The following is a 19,577-nucleotide window of genomic DNA, read 5'->3' on the forward strand; positions in this document are numbered from 1 at the left end:
GTATTTTCCTTGTTAACTCAGCGCATAGATTATGTCTGGGTAGATGGTTAATGCATGGGTTACGGGGATAGGGCAAGAGAGTGGCCAAGGTCGAGTGCTCTTTTGGAGGGTTGGTGCAGACCCGATGGGCCAAATGGCCTCCTTCTGCACTGTAGGGGTTCTATGGATTTTATGGATCATTAGAATGAACCTTCACAGAATTAAATATTTCCTGTTTTAGAGTTTCTCAATGAGTCATAGGGCGCAATTCGTCTAAAATATATCTACGTTCGGTTTCAGGCGCGTTTAGTGGGGTTTTTCTTGGCCCCTGCAGAGCTGAGAAACACCCTGCAATCCACAGCACTTTGTTGGTTTTTTTTTTGCTTTAACCCTGTCAAGGTTGAATTTAAGTCATTTTTTGCATTGGCGAGCACAGTTCGACAGTGCAGGAAGACTACTCAAAGATTGGGGCGGATCTTTCGACCTCCCCCTCAACGACTCCAACATGGCCTCTGCACACCCCCACCCCACCCCACCCCACCCAACTTACTTCTTCCAGGGTCCCCAAGACACCCTCATCCTTCCTCTTTTGGGCAAGGCAGCCCTGGACTAATCCCTGGCATGGGAAACCTAGCACCCTGGCAGTGCCCTGCCAGCCTGGCCGTGCCACCCAGGCACCCTGGAAGTTGCCACAGTGCCAGACTTGTTGTGCCAAGCATTGCACATTTTGTGAGTGACTTCTCCCAAGATCCAATGGCCTCGTCCTGACACCAAATCGGGCGCAACGAGGTCCTTGAATCACGCACGTTATGTCTGATACTGAAACATGCAAACATTAAAACATGTAAAATGCATATACCTTATTGATTACACCACTGCTCATCTTTTTTAATGTTTGTAAAATTCATTATGAATCAGATGACTAATTAAAATTAAATTGATTAAATGTGCAATGTGATTCCCAACTTAATGTACAAAACTCACATTTTTTCTTTTGGACCCTAATTCTATTTTTCTATTGGACCCTAATATGATACGGTATGGCATAATTCAGGAATGCAAAATTGCCACAGGAAACCATGTAAACCATTATATAGAAGTCCATTTTGTCTTCACATTTATAAAAAACATTAATCCCGTCTCTGTTAAAGCTGCCAACTCGTACTATGGTGTAAATAAAGGGGCACCTTCACCCCTCTGGTACTTTATCTAAGTGGTCATTCCACATGTTGAACGTAGCAGTGAGTGGGAGGCATCTAATCATTTGTGTAGGGTATCACAGTCGAGCCTGATACTGTTGCTACTCGATATCCTTACTTGTCTACAAATACCATTTGTAGTGCGCCATGTGAAATCAGCTAACTTAAGCACCAATTAAGATTCAAACCATTGCGGCCTGATCTGTTCAATGTTACATTTGGCAATATGCTTAACATTAATTTGCATACCTTTGTTTCATGCTATCTAGTCATACATAAACCATAGATTTTTATATGACTATTGTCAAAGTCAGATTACTATTTGCTCTTTTCAAATTGTGACTTCTGCAAGCTCAACTGTTCCTTCTAATGTTTTCCTCACACCCTGACAGAGCGCATCTTTTCTATGTGGACCAGTTGAGAATTGGCAAAGCGACAATAATTCACCTGAGTGATAGGAGCCCGAGCATTCAAACTTTACTAAACCATGTTCCTAAACATGTATTTTGTTTGATTACAATTCTGATGAAAGCAACTTTTTGTCAAGCATTCAAAATTTTGGAAATACTTTGAAGGAACAACAACTTCCCTTTTTCCAGTGCTTTTCACCCAATAAAATATCCCAAGCCATTTCACTGAAGTGTAAAAAGCAGAAATGACACCGAACCACCTGGGGAAATAGATGACTGAAAGCTGAGTGCAATCAGTAGATTTTAAGGCGTGTCCTAAAGGAGGAGAGAACTGGAGAGGAGGAGTAGCTTTGGGAGGCATTTCCAGAGCTTAGGCCTTTAGTAGCAGAAGGCTCAACTGCCAAAGGTGCTGCAATTAACTTCATGGACGCTCAGATATCTCGATGGGTTGTGGTGCTGAAGGAGGTGACAGAAATATAGATGGCCGATACGAGTGCACGGAGGGATTTGAAAACAAGGATGAGTATTTGAAAAGCAAGGCATTGCTTAACTGGGAACTAATGTAGGTCAGCAAGCATTGGGGTGATGGGTCAGCAAGACTCGGTGCAAGTTAGAAGAAAGGCAATAAAATTTTGGATGACCTCAATAAGGGTAAATTTTCCATCCAGCCAGCTGCGGGAATCGTCACGGTGGGATGGAAAATTTGACATACCATTTAAAGGTCCATTGACCCTGGACAGGAATTTCCAATCTCGGAGTGAGTACGACCAACATGTGTTGCTCATAAACTAGAATGTGGAAGACCAGCTAAAAGTGGACTGGACTAGTGAAGTCTGGGGATGAGGGTTTCAGCAGCAGATGAGCTTTTAGATGTCATGTACTACAAAATTCCATTTCTGTTTGGGCAGCATGGTGGTGCAGTGGTTAGCACTGCTGCCTCATGACGCTGAGGACCTGGGTCCGATCCTGGCCCCAGCTCATTGTCTGTGTGGAGTTTGCACATTCTACCAGTCTCTGCGTGGGTCTCACCCCCACACCCTAGTAATGTACAGGTTAAGTGGATTGGCCATGCTAAATCGCCCCTTAATTGGAAAAAAAAATTGGGTGCTCTAAATTTATTTCTAAAAATTTCCATTTCTGTTCACCGATTCGTAGTCGAGAATTAAGAATACAAGATTTGATTATGACAAAATAGGGATTAAATGTTATAAAGCTGTGGAACTGCTTTCCCTCAAACAACCACCACATATTAGTACATGTATTTTTTACATAGACACTAATTAGCCACATATAAATGGACAAGGAGTTATCAACACCTTCCACTAGGTACAATGGTAACTGTTAAATGCATCAAATCTGTGTATTTAAAAAAAAAGCAAAATTATCAGCAAGGAGAATTAGCCGAGGAGCTGGTCTATGAGCTAAATTTCGTCTCAGGTTCCCACCCCCTAAGCATCCAGCAGGACTGCCATGATGAACTCCTAGTAGTTGGACAGCACAGTAGCACAGTGGTTAGCACTGTTGCTTCACAGGGTCCCGGGTTCGATTCCTGCTTGGGCCACTATCTGCGTGGAGTCAGCGTGTTCTCCCCGTGGTCTGCGTGGGTTTCCTCCCATAAGTCCTGAAAGATGTGCTTGTTAGGTGAATTGGACATTCTGAATTCTCCCTCAATGTACCCAACAGGCACCAGAGTGTGGCGACAGGGGATTTTCACAGTAACTTCATTACAGTGTTAATGTAAGCCTACTTATGACACTATAAAGATTATAGTACAAGACCTGTGTTTTCACACTCAAATTAGAGGCCAGCATTGGCATGCATTGCCTATTTGTTCCAGGAAATCAGCAGTTATTGCCCTGTGGCCTAACATTCTGGGTTGGGGAGAAATCATCTGGCTGCCCTCATGTGTGAAGTCCGGGCACAAAGTCCCGCTGCCAGTTTTCTTGGAATGCGTCTCTATTTAGGCCCAGCTATGTCATTTCAGGTCAGGTTTGGAAACCCCAGGCTGGCCTATTACTGCTGGAGACCTGAAACCATGGGGATAAATTTCCATGGGGGGTCTCCCATCTGGCAGCAGTAAATACAAACACCATTTATGCTGTTTTCCCAGGGTTTCAGCAGCAATTCCATCAAAGTTAAGTTGTGTGAGTAGTAAATGACAACATTTGCCCACCATGGATATCCATTCCCATTTTTTATTCGCTGCCTTGGAAACTGAGAGTTCAGGGTACACTGGGAAGCAAAATTATGGGCAGAATTTACTGATTCTGAGGTCGAGGTGCCATTTTTAAAGGGTTAATTATAAGCCTCCTCCCCTCCATAACAGACATCAGGACCCTTTGCCCGCACAACCTTAAGTTCGGAGCGCCCCCTCCCCCCTACCACAAAAATATCGGGGCATTCCCAACTCTCACAGCACTGCTCCCCCCCACCCACACAAGAAGAACCCCCCCCCCCCCCCCCCCCCGAATTGCGCTACCCACAGTGCTGGAGCAGGAGAGAAAAGCTGTGTGAGGTGCCGGCTTCACAGGTGCCTTTACCCATCTGATTAAACAGCACTTTGTGCAATTTCAAAGAGCTGGTTTGGATCACACAGCCAGCTGCAGGGGTGGGGCCTAAACATGCCGGCAAAGCCTGAAGCAAAAAATCCGGGCAGCCTTTTTAAAATTAAATTTAACACCTCCAAGCATCAGGTTACACTACCCCACTGCCCCCCCCCCCCCACAATGCTATGATTGGTGCACCCCCCCCCCCCCCCCGTCTCACAGGCATCGTCTCCCCCCCCCCACACCTGCATCCTTGCGGCCCTCACCTGCCTATCAGTGACACTGTCCCCACCCCCTCACAGGTTCCATCTCAACATCCCCCCACCCCCCTGAGCATGAGGGCGACCACCCCCTAGGATTAGGATACCACCCCCCCCCCCCAGTTCACAGGCACCTGGCCCCCTCACAAGCATTGCCCCACTCCCCTCCCAATGGAGCTCCTTTGAGCATCCAGCCCTGACACTGCCACCCTGCCACTGCCAGGGGGCAATGCCAGGCATTCCCCACACCTTTCGGAGACTGTGGCACGATCTAACCAAATTGCAACCGAATCCCATGTCGAGCGCATTTAGCCGAGTGTTTCCTGGCCCTAGCAGTGCTGAAAAATGGGACTTTGTTGCAATCTGGGGTATCATCAGTGAACGTCCCGCATAGTCCCGTTTCCAACACTCAGGAGATCCTCTCACCAGAACTCCTTAGTGCAGGAGGTGACCGGGATGCCACTTAAAAATGGCTTTTGAATCCCTGCCCACCCCCAACTCACCTCTAAGGGGGTCCTCGGGACCCCCCACCTCACACAGGCAGGGCACCCTCGGGCGAAATGCCGTTCCTTCTGGTCCCTGTATGTGGGACTAGCACAGAACAGCGCTCACCTGAGGCCTCCGAGACAAAGGGGTTAGATTACAGGGCCTCGGTAGATCAGGTAAACTGCATTTTCGAGTGAGACTAGCTGTCTCACTCTAATACGCAGATTTGCAATACTGTATACTGTTCCCGCCCATAATGAGCGAGATTCAGATCATGATGTCTCGCAAGATCCCATTAGATCTTGCGCAGCGAGCTGGCTAGATCCCAGAAGAGGCATCTCCGACATCTTCTGGCTGCGCCACGCCCCTGTTCGAGTAAAATGTGACAGGTAGTACACACCCTAGACCTCACTGTGCATCATCCCCGGCATATTCATCATGATTGGTTTTTGTTTTTCAAAACCTGTAGTAATTCGTGCCAGCAAGACGTTGCACCGAGTGGGTAGGACAATAAGGCATGGGCAGACGTTTACTTGTCAAGGCTGGCAGGTATAGCTTAATGTCACCCGTGGGTGAATAGGGAAGATCTCAAACTGAGCCCTCGCTGGAATAAATCCTGTTTTTGGCTGCTCGTGAGATTAGCGGCCATCACTGGATTTCTCCCGAGGCTAACGAGGCCGTAAGATCGCAGCCAATGGTATTTAAAGATAGCACTTTTAGCAGAGGTTTCTACAGTGTTGTTATTTTCCTTTTCACCATTTCTTTTACCGTATTATTTTCAACCCAGCTGGGAAAAGCAACTTTCAAGTTTCCGTGTACCATTCCAGTCATTTTGACACTTTTCCCGTGCTAGCAAAGAACCATCTAACCATTTGGTTTCTCAAAACTTTTGTTTAAACAGGTACACTTCCACGAGTTGAATCAAGAATCTAGCCAGGGATTGACGATTTTTAAGAAGAAAATGATTCCTGGGTAGCTGAAGCCCTCTACCAGAGATATGCATCTGCTTTCTGAAGATTAGAAAGGGATTGGCTCCCAGAGTACCATTTCCTTCTCTTCACTCATTTATTTTGATTTTATAACAAAATATAGCATCTGTAAATGTTGTACAATATTGAACTCTGTATTTGAAAATGCACCTTGATTATTATTGTATAAAACACATGTTAAAACTTTTAAAATTATGTTCTCATGATATTAAAGCTTTGCAGAACGTGCCTAATGTCTGAATCTTTATAAATACCATAAAGCAGAGGTGATAAATATTTACAAACTGTCCAATTGCAATTGCCAAGCCATTCAAATCGATATTGCAGCATTACATTCTGACCATTTATACTGTGTATTTTCCTGTAAACAGTTACTGCAGTTCCTATTCTAATGATAAACTCCTGCAATAAAATGGTGTAATATCAACAATGTACATTTATTCTTCTTTTCATCTTTTCTCAACAAAATGCTGCATTAGATACTTTATCAGCTGTTGCAAAGTTAAGAATTCTATGAAATCTCCACAATTTCCTCCCATGTTCCTTAGTTACATTAAATGTACTGATCAACCATCGCACACATATTAGCTTGGACTTTCGAGTAACATTCTCCAGAAGAAAATATGTTTCCTTAACTTGCCCTGCTCATGAGGTTGCTGGAGAAAAAATCTGAGCAGTAGAACAGAGGCAACCGGCAACCCTATCGGTGAACTTGCAAATGGTGTTCAGATATCCTGTCACTGAACAGTTCTTGCCTAATCTTGTTATCACACAGAATTGTGATAAAACACACAGAGATCACACTGTACCCCACTGACAGTCACACTGTGCCCCACTGACAGTCACGCTGTGCCCCATTGACAGTCACGCTGTGCCCCACTGACAGTCACACTGTGCCCCACTGACAGTCACGCTGTGCCCCACTGACAGTCACACTATACACCACTATCAGTCACACTGTACCCCACTGACAGTCACACCATACACCACTGTCAGTCACACTGTACCCCACTGATAGTCACGCTGTGCCCCACTGACAGTCACACTGTACCCCACTGACAGTCACACTATGTCCCACTGACAGTCACGCTGTGCCCCACTGACAGTCAAGCTGTGCCCCACTGACAGTCACGCTGTGCCCCACTGACAGTCACACTACCCCACTGACAGTCACACTACCCCACTGACAGTCACACTGTGCCCCACTGACAGTCACACTGTGCCCACTGACAGTCACACTGTACCCCACTGACAGTCACGCTGTGCCCCACTGACAGTCACGCTGTGCCCCACTGACAGTCACGCTGTGCCCCACTGACAGTCACACTATGTCCCACTGACAGTCACGCTGTGCCCCACTGACAGTCACGCTGTGCCCCACTGACAGTCACGCTGTGCCCCACTGACAGTCACACTACCCCACTGACAGTCACGCTGTGCCCCACTGACAGTCACGCTGTGCCCCACTGACAGTCACACTGTACCCCACTGACAGTCACGCTGTGCCCCACTGACAGTCACACTAGCCCCACTGACAGTCACACTACCCCACTGACAGTCACACTACCCCACTGACAGTCACGCTGTGCCCCACTGACAGTCACACTACCCCACTGACAGTCATACTGTGCCCCACTGACAGTCACACTGTGCCCACTGACAGTCACACTAGCCCCACTGACAGTCACACTATGTCCCACTGACAGTCACACTGTGCCCCACTGACAGTCACACTGTGCCCACTGACAGTCACACTGTACCCCACTGACAGTCACGCTGTGCCCCACTGACAGTCACGCTGTGCCCCACTGACAGTCACGCTGTGCCCCACTGACAGTCACACTATGTCCCACTGACAGTCACTCTGTGCCCCACTGACAGTCACGCTGTGCCCCACTGACAGTCACGCTGTGCCCCACTGACAGTCACGCTGTGCCCCACTGACAGTCACACTACCCCACTGACAGTCACGCTGTGCCCCACTGACAGTCACGCTGTGCCCCACTGACAGTCACGCTGTGCCCCACTGACAGTCACACTACCCCACTGACAGTCACGCTGTGCCCCACTGACAGTCACACTACCCCACTGACAGTCACGCTGTGCCCCGCTGACAGTCACACTAGCCCCACTGACAGTCACACTACCCCACTGACAGTCACACTACCCCACTGACAGTCCCACTACCCCACTGACAGTCACGCTGTGCCCCACTGACAGTCACACTATGTCCCACTGACAGTCACGCTGTGCCCCACTGACAGTCACGCTGTGCCCCACTGACAGTCACGCTGTGCCCCACTGACAGTCACACTACCCCACTGACAGTCACGCTGTGCCCCACTGACAGTCACGCTGTGCCCCACTGACAGTCACACTGTACCCCACTGACAGTCACGCTGTGCCCCACTGACAGTCACACTAGCCCCACTGACAGTCACACTACCCCACTGACAGTCACACTACCCCACTGACAGTCACGCTGTGCCCCACTGACAGTCACACTACCCCACTGACAGTCATACTGTGCCCCACTGACAGTCACACTGTGCCCACTGACAGTCACACTAGCCCCACTGACAGTCACACTATGTCCCACTGACAGTCACACTGTGCCCCACTGACAGTCACACTGTGCCCACTGACAGTCACACTGTACCCCACTGACAGTCACGCTGTGCCCCACTGACAGTCACGCTGTGCCCCACTGACAGTCACGCTGTGCCCCACTGACAGTCACACTATACACCACTATCAGTCACACTGTGCCCCACTGACAGTCACACCATACACCACTGTCAGTCACGCTGTGCCCCACTGACAGTCACGCTGTGCCCCACTGACAGTCACACTATGTCCCACTGACAGTCACTCTGTGCCCCACTGACAGTCACGCTGTGCCCCACTGACAGTCACGCTGTGCCCCACTGACAGTCACGCTGTGCCCCACTGACAGTCACACTACCCCACTGACAGTCACGCTGTGCCCCACTGACAGTCACGCTGTGCCCCACTGACAGTCACGCTGTGCCCCACTGACAGTCACACTACCCCACTGACAGTCACGCTGTGCCCCACTGACAGTCACACTACCCCACTGACAGTCACGCTGTGCCCCGCTGACAGACACTAGCCCCACTGACAGTCACACTACCCCACTGACAGTCACACTACCCCACTGACAGTCCCACTACCCCACTGACAGTCACGCTGTGCCCCACTGACAGTCACACTGTACCTCACTGACAGTCACACCATACCCCACTGACAGTCACACCATACCCCACTGACAGTCACACTGTACCCACTGACAGTCACACTGGCCTCATTGACAGTCACACTGAGCCCACTGACAGTCACACTGTACCAGTTTGGCAATCAGAGTGTGCCCCACAAACAGTCACACTGTGAGTCACACTGTGCGTTCAGTCCAAAGGTGTGCAGGTCAGGTGGATTGACAATGCCAATTTGCCCCTTAGTGTCCAACGATGTGCAGGTTAGGTTGGGCTATGGGTTTACGGGGATAGGTTGCTGTGTGGGCCTAGATGGCGTGCTCTTTCAGAGGGTCGGTGCAGACCTGATGGGTCAAATGGGCTCATTCTGCACGCCACCTGGATGCCCAGGCACCTAAAGATGATTGCCGCTCATGCACAGTGCGGCCGCTATTTTTTTTAATGGTTGCAGCTTTTTGTTTTACAAGTTCTGTAGTGGTTTTTATTCATTTATTCATTTATTTTACTCATTTTATTTATTTATTTTATACAAGTTCGGGGGGGTGGGTTTATTTGATAAAATTTTACAGGGAAAAAATTCATAACTTTGGACAGATGGAGACTCCATACTTTCCGACACCGGAAGGCTTCACCTTCATCCAACAGGTTCCATTGGAGGAGCGTGTACGAGGGCAAAAGGACCCAAAACCATTTCCTCCATTTTAGTCAGCAGCAAACTAGGTAAGAGAAAATGGTGGGTTGCGCAGGTCGGCCGGTGTGGGTCGCGAAGGTCGGCCGGCATGGGTCGCGAAGGTCGGCCGGGTTGGGTCCCGAAGGTTGGCCGGTTGGTAAAAATGGGTCCCCGGACAAAAAGTTTGAAGAACACTGCTTTATGCCAAGTATGACTCCAACCAGCAGAGAGTTTTTCCATTGATTCCCATTGACTCCAGTTTAGCTAGGGCTCCTTTGTGCCATACTCGGTCAAATGCTGCCTTGATGTCAAGGGCAGTCACTCTCACCTCACCTCTGGCATTCAGCTCTTTTATCCATGTTTGAATCAAGGCTGTAAAGAGCTGAGTGGCCATGACAGAACCCAAACTCAGCGTCCATGAGCAGGTTAATGCTGAGTAAGTGCTGCTTGGTAGCAGTGTGGATGACTCCTTCCATCACTTTGCTGATGATGGAGAATAGACTGATAGGGTGGTAATTGGCTGGGTTGGAGTTGTCCTGTTTCTTGTATACAGGACACACCTGGGCAACTTTCCACGTTTAAGGGTCAATGGGAACTCCAAACCGTCCAGAAATCACTGCATTCCCTCTCTCCTGGCCTGGGGCTCTGATTCATATAGCCTCTAATAGAATTCCTCAAACGCCCAATTCACTCCCACCGGGTCCAAGACTCCCTTCCCCTACCATTCTTCACCAATCCAATCCCCCTCATTGTCTCCTGCTTCCTAAATTGGTGGGCCAGCATCCTGCTCGACTACTCCCCATATTCATACACTGCCCCCCTGGCCCTCCATAACTGTTCCACTGCCTTCCCCGTAGACTCCAGCCCGAACTCCATCTGGAGCTTCTGCCGCACATTCAACAACCCTGCCTCCAGGCCCTCCGAGTATCTCCTATCCACCCGCAGGATCTCCTCCACCAGCCTAACCATCTCCGCCTGCTCCACCCTATCCCCATGCGCCTGGATTGATATAAACTCACCCCTGACCACTGCCTTAAGTGCCTCCCATAGGGTGGCGGCCAAAACCTCACCCGTATCATTCAGATCCACCGTAACGGCCCTCACCCCATCGCACACCTGCTCAGCTGCTAGCAGCCCCAAGCCCAGTCTCCACTGCCGGCGCTGCCACCCCCCCCCCCCCCCCCCCCCCCAGTCCACTTGCAAGTCCATCCAATGCGGCATGTGGTCAGATACTACAATCACCGAATAACTCGAGTCTACTACCCCAGCCAGCAGAGTTTTATTCACCCACCTGCCTCGTCTTCATATCCAACCCTGAGTGACAATCCTGTCCTACCCACCCCTCCCCTTCTGGTCTCGATCTTCAAATGCGTTTCCTGTAAAAATGCCACATCTGCCTTCAAACTCCTCAGATGCGCGAACACGCGTGACCACTAGACCGGCCCATTCAGCCCGCTCATGTTCCATGTGACCAGGCTGGTCGCTCCCCCTCCCCCAGTCTCCCCCCCCCCCCCCAATCCCCCACCACCACCCCACCCCTGCTGCCGATCAATTGTAACCCTTCTCGGACCAGCCCCCGACTTGCATCCCACAGCCCACCCTCAGATGTCCACTGTCACCAACTCCATCCTTATTGCACGTCAGAGGGAATCTCTCTAAGGCCAACAAAAACAGCAAAGTGCTGTTGAAAAGCAGGGTCATTCTCGGTGCGGAGGCACCAAGAACCACCCTGCTAAATGCGCAGTTCAGCGGACTTTTTCTCGATTCCGGCAAATTGTGCCCAACATACTGTGTGTCCCGTGTGTGTTCCTCACGGTGCCTGTGCTAGCTCCTTACCGGAATCGGTGGAGGTATCACGCCGATTTTCCCTCGTGGAACACCACGGATTTTCCGTTCCCGCCAGCACTTAGCCTCAGAAACAGAGAATCTAGCCCATTATGTCCACTTGTTCTGTATTCCTCTGCTGAGGAAATATATGCTCTGGGCTGAAGTCTCCATTTTTGGGATTAAGTCCTCACGCCGTCGAGAAAACTGTGGGGCGGGATTCTCTGACACCCCGCCAGGTGGGAGAATCGGCAGGGGTCGATGGGCCCCGGGGCTGTCCGGATTCTCCGGCCCGCGATGGCTGAAGTCCCGCCCGTTCTATGCCGGTCCCGCCGGCGTAAATTAGAGTTGGTCCCTTACCGGCAGGACCTGGTGGCGCGGGCGGGCTCCGGAGTTCTTGGGGGGTCGTGGGGGGATCTGGTCCGGGGAGGTGACCCCACGGTGGCCTGGCCCGCAGTCGGGGCCCACCGATCGCGGGCTGGCCTGTGCCGTGGGGGCACTCCATTCCTTCCGTACCGGAGGCTGTGGTCATCCTCCATTCCCGGTGCAGAAGTGATTCCCTGTGCGCATGCGCGGGGATGACGCGCTCCCGCACACGCGCTGACGTGCGCCAGCCGGCGGAGGCCTTTCAGCTGGCGTGGTGCCAGGCCCCTATCCCGCCAGCTAGCGGGACGCCAACCACTCCGGGGAGGGCCTGGGGCGGGATTCTCCGACCCCCCGCTGGGTACGGGAGAATCCCCCCCCTAGCCCCTGAAGGTGCGGAGGGTTCCGCACCTTTGGGCGGCCCGACGCCGGAGTGGTTTATGCCACTCCGTCCCACTTGTACCCCCTGCCCCGCCGGGTACATGTGAATCCCGCCCGTGGTCTTTTACACCAGGAAAACTGGTGTCAAAAGGCCATAGAGTCCTCATTTTGCTGAGGGCTAGCAGGCAGCTGTCATAGAGCTCGCAGCTCTAGCTGCCGATATGGGCCCCTGCATTTCTGGGTCAGAGGCCTCGCATTCGAACGGTGGCAGCCTCCAGCGGCTGTGCAGTGCTCCATAGCGGACTCAGCCTGCGGACATGGACCGGCAAAATAGTGACCCGCATTGGCCACTCAGACGCCTCGGACTGCCCACACACATCGATCCCGAATGAAGCCCCCCAGCCCGCCGATCAGTCCTCCCCCGACTGTGGCAGCCCCGGACTGAGTCCGCAGCCGCCATGCGAGGATCCCGGACGGTGGGACCATGCAAGTCCCACGCTGTCAGGAATTCGGCCAGTTGGCAACGGAGTATAGCGGGGTGGGCCTCAGGCTATGGCCTGAGGCGGTGGATTCTTGGCGGAGTACGCTGACTTTTGGGGGGCGGAGAATTTAAAAACTAGCGACACTCTCGATTTTGGCGCCAAAACGGATTCTCTGACCCGTCGCCGCAATCGATTTTGGCGTCGGGGATCAGAGAATCCAGCCCTCTATATTTATCCTATCAAATCCCTTTACATTTTTAACATCGGCAACTTGCCCTCATTGGTAATCTTTGGGCCCAGCCCCACAATATTTCAAATTTAAAATCCTCCTTTTGTTTAAATCCCCCTGTATTCTTGCACCTTCCTTTCTCTGTAACCTCCAGTCATAATAATAATAAATCTAATCTTTTATTAGTGTTACAAGTAGGCTTACGTTAACACTGCAGTGATGTTACTGTGAAAAGCCCCGAGTCGCCACACTCCGGTGCCTGTTCAGGTACACTGACAAACCTTAGGTTGTTCATTCCACTGCCTCCAGATCTCTTTTGCATCTTTCCTTCCTTTGATCCCACATTGGTATGCATACCGTCAATTACTTAAGCACTGAAATTTCTTCCCTAGATCTCTCATGTTCCTCTCATCCTTTAAGACCTCCTCAAAACTCGCTTCATAATTTCTCCTAGTTAGTACAAACGGTATGGATATTGCTGGCAAGGTCATAATTCATTAGCCATCCCTAGTTATCCTTGAGAAGGTGACGATAAACTAATCTTCTGAATCCCTGCAGTCGGGACAATGAAAGCACTCCCACTGTCGTGAGAAGGTAGTGAACTCTAGGATATTGTCCTGCCAATAATAAAAAGATAACAATATATTTCTAAGTCTGGATGATGTGTAATTTGGAGGGGAATGTGCAGGTGGTGGTGTTCCCATTGGCCTGCTGCCTTTGTTCTTCCAGATGACAGAGGTCAGAGGTTCAGGATATGCTGCCAAAGAAGCCTTAGCAAATTCCTGCAGAACACATTGTAGATGGTACCAATTGAATTACCTTGCATGCGCGGTGGAGGTGACGATTGTTTAAGGTGGTGAATGATCTTCCAATCAAATTGATTGCTTTGTCCTTAATATTGAAGCTTCACTCATCCAGCTATGTGGAAAGTGTTCCATCAAATTCCTGACTTGCATCTTGAAGATTTTGGACAAAGAACAAAGAAAATTACAGCACAGGAACAGGCCCTTCGGCCCTCCCAGCCTGCGCCGATCCAGATCTTTTATCTAAACCTGTCTCCTATTTTCCAAGGTCTACTTCCCTCTGTTCCCGCCCATTCATATAGAACATAGAACATAGAACGATACAGCGCAGTACAGGCCCTTCGGCCCACGATGTTGTACCGACATGGGAAGTCAAAAACTAAAGGCCATCTAACCTACACTATGCCATTATCATCCATATGCTTATCCAATAAACTTTTAATTGCCCTCAATGTTGGCGAGTGCACTACTCTTGCAGGTAGGGCATTCCACGGCCTCACCACCCTTTGCGTAAAAAACCTACCTCTGACCTCAGTCCTATATCTATTACCCCTCAATTTAAGGCTATGTCCCCACGTGCTAGCCACCTCCATCCGCGGGAGAAGGCTCTCACTGTCCACCCTATCTAACCCTCTGATCATTTTGTATGCCTCTATTAAGTCACCTCTTAACCTTCTTCTCTCTAACGAAAACAACCTCAAGTCCATCAGCCTTTCCTCATAAGATTTTCCCTCCATGCCAGGCAACATCCTGGTAAATCTCCTCTGCACCCGTTCCAAAGCTTCCACGTCCTTCCTATAATGAGGCGACCAGAACTGTACGCAATACTCCAAATGCGGCCGTACTAGAGTTTTGTACAACTGCAACATGACCTCATGGCTCCGGAACTCAGTCCCTCTACCAATAAAGGCCAACACACCATAGGCCTTCTTCACAACCCTATCAACCTGGGTGGCAACTTTCAGGGATCTATGTACATGGACACCGAGATCCCTCTGCTCATCCACACTACCAAGAATTTTACCATTAGCGAAATAGTCCGCATTCCTGTTATTCTTTCCAAAGTGAATCACCTCACACTTCTCTACATTAAACTTCATTTGCCACCTCTCAGCCCAGCTCTGCAGCTTATATATGTCCCTCTGTAACCTGCAACATCCTTCCACACTGTCTACAACTCCACCGACTTTAGTGTCGTCTGCAAATTTACTCACCCAACCTTCTGTGCCCTCCTCTCGGTCATTTATAAAAATGACAAAGAGCAACGGCCCCAGAACATATACCTGTCTAGATGCGTCTTAAATGATGCTATCGTGCCCGCTTCTACCACCTCCGCTGGTAAAGCGTTCCAGGCACCCACCACCCTCTGTGTAAAAAGCTTTCCACGCACATCTCCCTTAAACTTTCCCCCTCTCACCTTGAAATCGTGACCCCTTGTAACTGACACCCCCACTCTTGGGAAAAGCTTGTTGCTATCCACCCTGTCCATACCTCTCATAATTTTGTAGACCTCAATCAGGTCCCCCCTCAACCTCCGTCTTTCCAACGAAAACAATCCTAATCTACTCAAACAGGTTTTGTGATGTTGAGAGGTTCACATTGCTCTGCTAATGATTGAAATTAAGCTGATGGGACTGGATTGGATTTGTCATGACATCTGTGAACATGACATAACTTGTCATCTTTCCATTTTGTCAGTTAGATGGCGATATTGCAGTGAAAATTTTTTTATTGGGTTTTTGAACATAGTATATTTACAGTTATGTAAACAGAATGAAATATAAAAAAATAAACTGGTGGGATATTGTACACCAGCTCAAAAACAGCAACTCTTTATAGTTAGCAATATTACGGTTAACAAATAAGTAGGCACATGTTTGCGGTGGGGGGGACAACTGGGTAACTGGGGAGGTATATATACATGTTGGTGCTGGAGAAACAATTACAGTAGTTATATCCAATACAGAGAGGGCAATACGAGAATGGATCTGGTGTCGGTGTTGTTACTTGCTTCTCCTGGACGGTTTTCGCTGCCATTGTTGTTGTGCGTTTATCTCCTCTTCGGCCATTCGTCCCGTCTTTCTCCCATATTTTCTTGCTTTCTGTTACTGTATTTGCCGAGTTTGTTGTCGTTTCCTGTGCTCTCCTTCCGGCTTTCATTCTCCCGCCATCCCCAACTCCCTCTCTGGTTCCCCTTTCTCCTGTGGTTCACCTTTCTTTTCTCCTAGGTTTAGCTGTGCCCCCCCCCCTCCCCCCCCCCCCCCCCCCCCCCCCCACCCCCCCCCCCCCCCCCCGGATCTTTCTCTCCATCTCACGCCTTGACTACTTTCCCCTAATTTTAGGCTACTTGGCTATTCTTCTGTCCGTTGGCCAAAAACAGGTCCCGCAACAGTTGGGTGCAAGGCTCCCATGTTCTGTGGAAGCCGTCGTCCGACCCTCAGATGACAAATTTAATTTTCTCCATTTGGAGAGATTCCGAGAGGTCGGACAGTCAGTCTGCAGCTTTGGGTGGTGCTGCTGACCGCAAGCCAAACAGGATTCTACGGCGGGCGATCAGGGAGGCAAAGGCAAGGGCATCCGCCCTCCTCCCCATGAATAGATCTGGCTGGTCTGATACCCCGAAGACCGCCACTTTTGGGCATGGCTCCACCCTCATCCCCACCACTTTGGACATTGCCTCAAAGAAGTCTGTCCAGTACTCCACCAGTCTGGGGCAAGACCAGAACATGTGGGCGTGGTTGGCCGGGCCTCCTTGGCACTGCTCACATCTGTCCTACACCTCCGGGAAGAACCTACTCATTCGCGTTCTTGTTAAGTGGGCTCTATGTACCACTTTTAGTTGCGTCAGGCTGAGCCTTGCGCACGTGGAGGTGGAGTTGGCCCTCTGCAGTGCTTCGTTCCAGAGTCCCCACCCTATTTCAATCCCCAGGTCTTCCTCTTATTTCTTTCTTGTTGCGTTCAGTACGGTGTCGGCCCTTTTTACCAGCCGTTCATACATGTCGCTGCAGTTTCCTTACTAGGATGTTTGCGTCCAGTACCTTAGCTCGTCCAGTGTTGCGATCCTGCCATCCGTGTATAGGTCGCTGACTGTCAGTGTCCCTCTGTCCTGTCCCCACTTTTCAAAGGTGGCCTCAGTCAGCGCTGGCTTGAACCTATGGTTGTTGCAGATGGGAGCTTTGTCTGACATTTCGGTCAGGCCAAATTGCTGCCGTAGTTGGTTCCAGGACTGAAGGGTGGCTATCACCACTGGGCTGCTGGAGTGTTTTTGGGTGGATATGGGAGTGCCACCGTGGCGAGGGCCCGGAGGGAGGTCTCCTTGCAGGAGGCCTCCTCCGCGTGCACACACTCGGCTTCTGGCTCCTTGATCCATCCCCTTATTCGCTCGGCCGTCGCCGCCCAGTGGTAGAATTGTTGATTTGAGAGGGCTAGCCTTCCCCTGGATTTAGCTTTTTGTAGGACCTTCTTTGGGATCCTAGCATTCTTTCCCCCCCCCCCCCCCCCGCCCCCCATCCCCCCCATACAACCGCCATGATTAGTTTGTCTAGTGCTTTGAAAAATGCCTTGGGGATGTAGATCAGGATAGATCTAAGTAGAAAGAGGTACCTGAGTAGTACGTTCATTTTGATTGTCTGGACGCTCCCCGCGAGGGAGAGTGGGAGTGTGTTCCATCTTTGCAGGTCCTTTATGACTTCCTCTATCAGACTGGTGAGGTTCCATTTGTGGATCCCTTTCCAGTCATGGGCTATTTGGATCCCCAGGAAGCAGAATTTGTGTCGGGCTTGTTTAAACGGCAGTCCCGTTAGTGCTGCCCCCCCCCCCCCCCCCTTGCGGGTGTAATGGGAAGATCTCGCTTTTGCTCATGTTCCATTTGTAGCCCAAGAAGGCACCAAACTCTTTCAGGAGCACGATGATTCCATCCATGCTGCTTTGTGGGTCCGAAATGGAGAGGAGCAGGTCATCTGCATAGAATGAGACTCTGTGCTCTCTGCCGCCCCTTTGGATCCCCCTCCAGCCTTTTGCTGCTCTGAGAGCGATTGCTAATGGTTCAATCGCTAGGGTGAACAGCAGCAAGGATAGTGGGCATCCTTGTCTGGTGCCCCTGTGCAGCTGGAAGTATCGGGGGTTGGTGTTGTTTGTCCTTACACTTGCCATGGGACCGTTGTATAGGAGCTTTACCCAGGAGGTGAACCCTGTTCCAAGCCAGAACCGCTCCAGTACCTTTACGAGGTACTTCCATTTGACCCTGTTGAAGGCCTTTTCTGCATCTAGGGAGACGATCACCTCTGGTGTTCTCTCCCCGGATGGGGTCATTATCACATTCAGCAGGCGCCTGATATTCGAGGTTAGCTATCTACCTTTGACAAAGCCCGTCTGTTCCTCTGAGACCACCTCTGGTACGCAGTCTTCTAGTCTTTTGGCTAGGATTTCCGCCAGTATTTTGGCATCTGCATTTAGCAGTGAGATGGGTCTTTATGACCCACATTCCGTTGGGTCTATATCTTTCTTAGGTATCAGCGAGATTGAGGCCTGTGCTAGTGTAGGTGGCAATGTGTCCCTAGTCAGCGAGTCTGTGAGCATCTCCCGCAGGTGCGAGGGCAGTGCTGTCACAAATTCTTTGTAGAAGTCTGCCGGGAATCCATCCGATCCGCAGCTGAAAAAACTTGGCAGGAGGTGTGGCTAGGTCTGGAGCACAAGTCTTCAGCACTACAGTGGGATGTTGGGCACAATTGAATAGCCACATCACGCCCGATTTGGCGACACAACGAGGCTTTTACAACCTGCGAGACCCTCTTGCGAGATTTGCGACGCTCGGAACACCTCGCGAGATCTAACGAGATCGTGCAAGATGTTGCGATCTGGATCTTGCCCTCACTAGCAGAAAATAGATTTGCACATTTAAGTGAACAGTTAGGTTCCTTTAAATATGTGTTCGCCTGATGCTCTGAGGCCGAGGAATGAACACCCGGTGACCTAGCCATGGTGCTGTTTAGCACTGTCATAGAGTCATAGACTCATAAAGGCTTACAGAATGAAAACAGGCCCTTCGGCCCAACTTGTCAATGCTGCCCAATTTTTACCATAAGCTAGTCACAATTGCCGCATTTGGCCCATATTCCTCCATACGCATCTTTCCCATATAACTGTCTAAATGCTTTTTAAAAGACAAAATTGTACCCACCTCTACTACTGCCTCTGGCATCTCACTCCAGACACTCACCACCCTCTGTGAAAAAATTGCCTTGCTATACTCTTCAAGGGATCCACTTGATCCCAGCTGCCTATGGATGTCATATGCCTCCTTATTCTTTTTGACCAGGGCCTCAATATCCAGAGTCATCCAGGGTTCCCTACTTCTACCAGCTTTGCCCTTCACTCTAAAGAGAATGTGCTTAACCTGAATCCTGGTTAACACACTTTTGAAAGCCTCCCATTTACCAGCAATCCCTTTGCCTGCCAACAAACTGCCCTGATCAACTTTTGAAAGTTCCTGTCCAATACCACCAAAATTGCCAATGCCCCAATTTAGAATTTAAATTTTTGGGCCAGACCTATCATTCACCATACTTATCTTAAAACTAATGAAATTATGGTCACTGGTCCCAAAGTGATCCCCCACTAACACTTCTGTCATCTGCCCTTCCTTATTCCCCAAGAGGTGGTCAAGTGCTTTACATGATCACAGGACATTACAAAGAACTTCACTGTTAATGTGTGCCTTTGAA

At 50.0% G+C, this 19,577-nt stretch overlaps 1 protein-coding gene across 9 annotated transcripts in view; it reads left to right on the plus strand.

Annotated features, from left to right (window-relative positions):
- LOC119970506 (multiple C2 and transmembrane domain-containing protein 1-like) overlaps nt 1-6,303 on the plus strand; it is an 891,726-nt gene extending 885,423 nt beyond the window's left edge. For 8 of the 9 annotated variants that reach the window (XM_038805255.1, XM_038805256.1, XM_038805254.1 and 5 more), the window contains exon 21: nt 5,782-5,896. In XM_038805255.1, the coding sequence (XP_038661183.1) occupies nt 5,782-5,856 (75 nt within the window). In that variant the 3' untranslated portion in view covers nt 5,857-5,896. Of the gene's footprint in view, nt 1-5,781 lie in introns of all 9 variants that reach the window. The other variant, XM_038805252.1, reaches the window with a different exon arrangement.
- Nucleotides 6,304-19,577: the final 13,274 nt, after the last annotated feature.

Source organism: Scyliorhinus canicula, chromosome 8 (genome assembly GCF_902713615.1).
Source record: "Scyliorhinus canicula chromosome 8, sScyCan1.1, whole genome shotgun sequence".
NCBI classification, from domain to species: domain Eukaryota; kingdom Metazoa; phylum Chordata; class Chondrichthyes; order Carcharhiniformes; family Scyliorhinidae; genus Scyliorhinus; species Scyliorhinus canicula.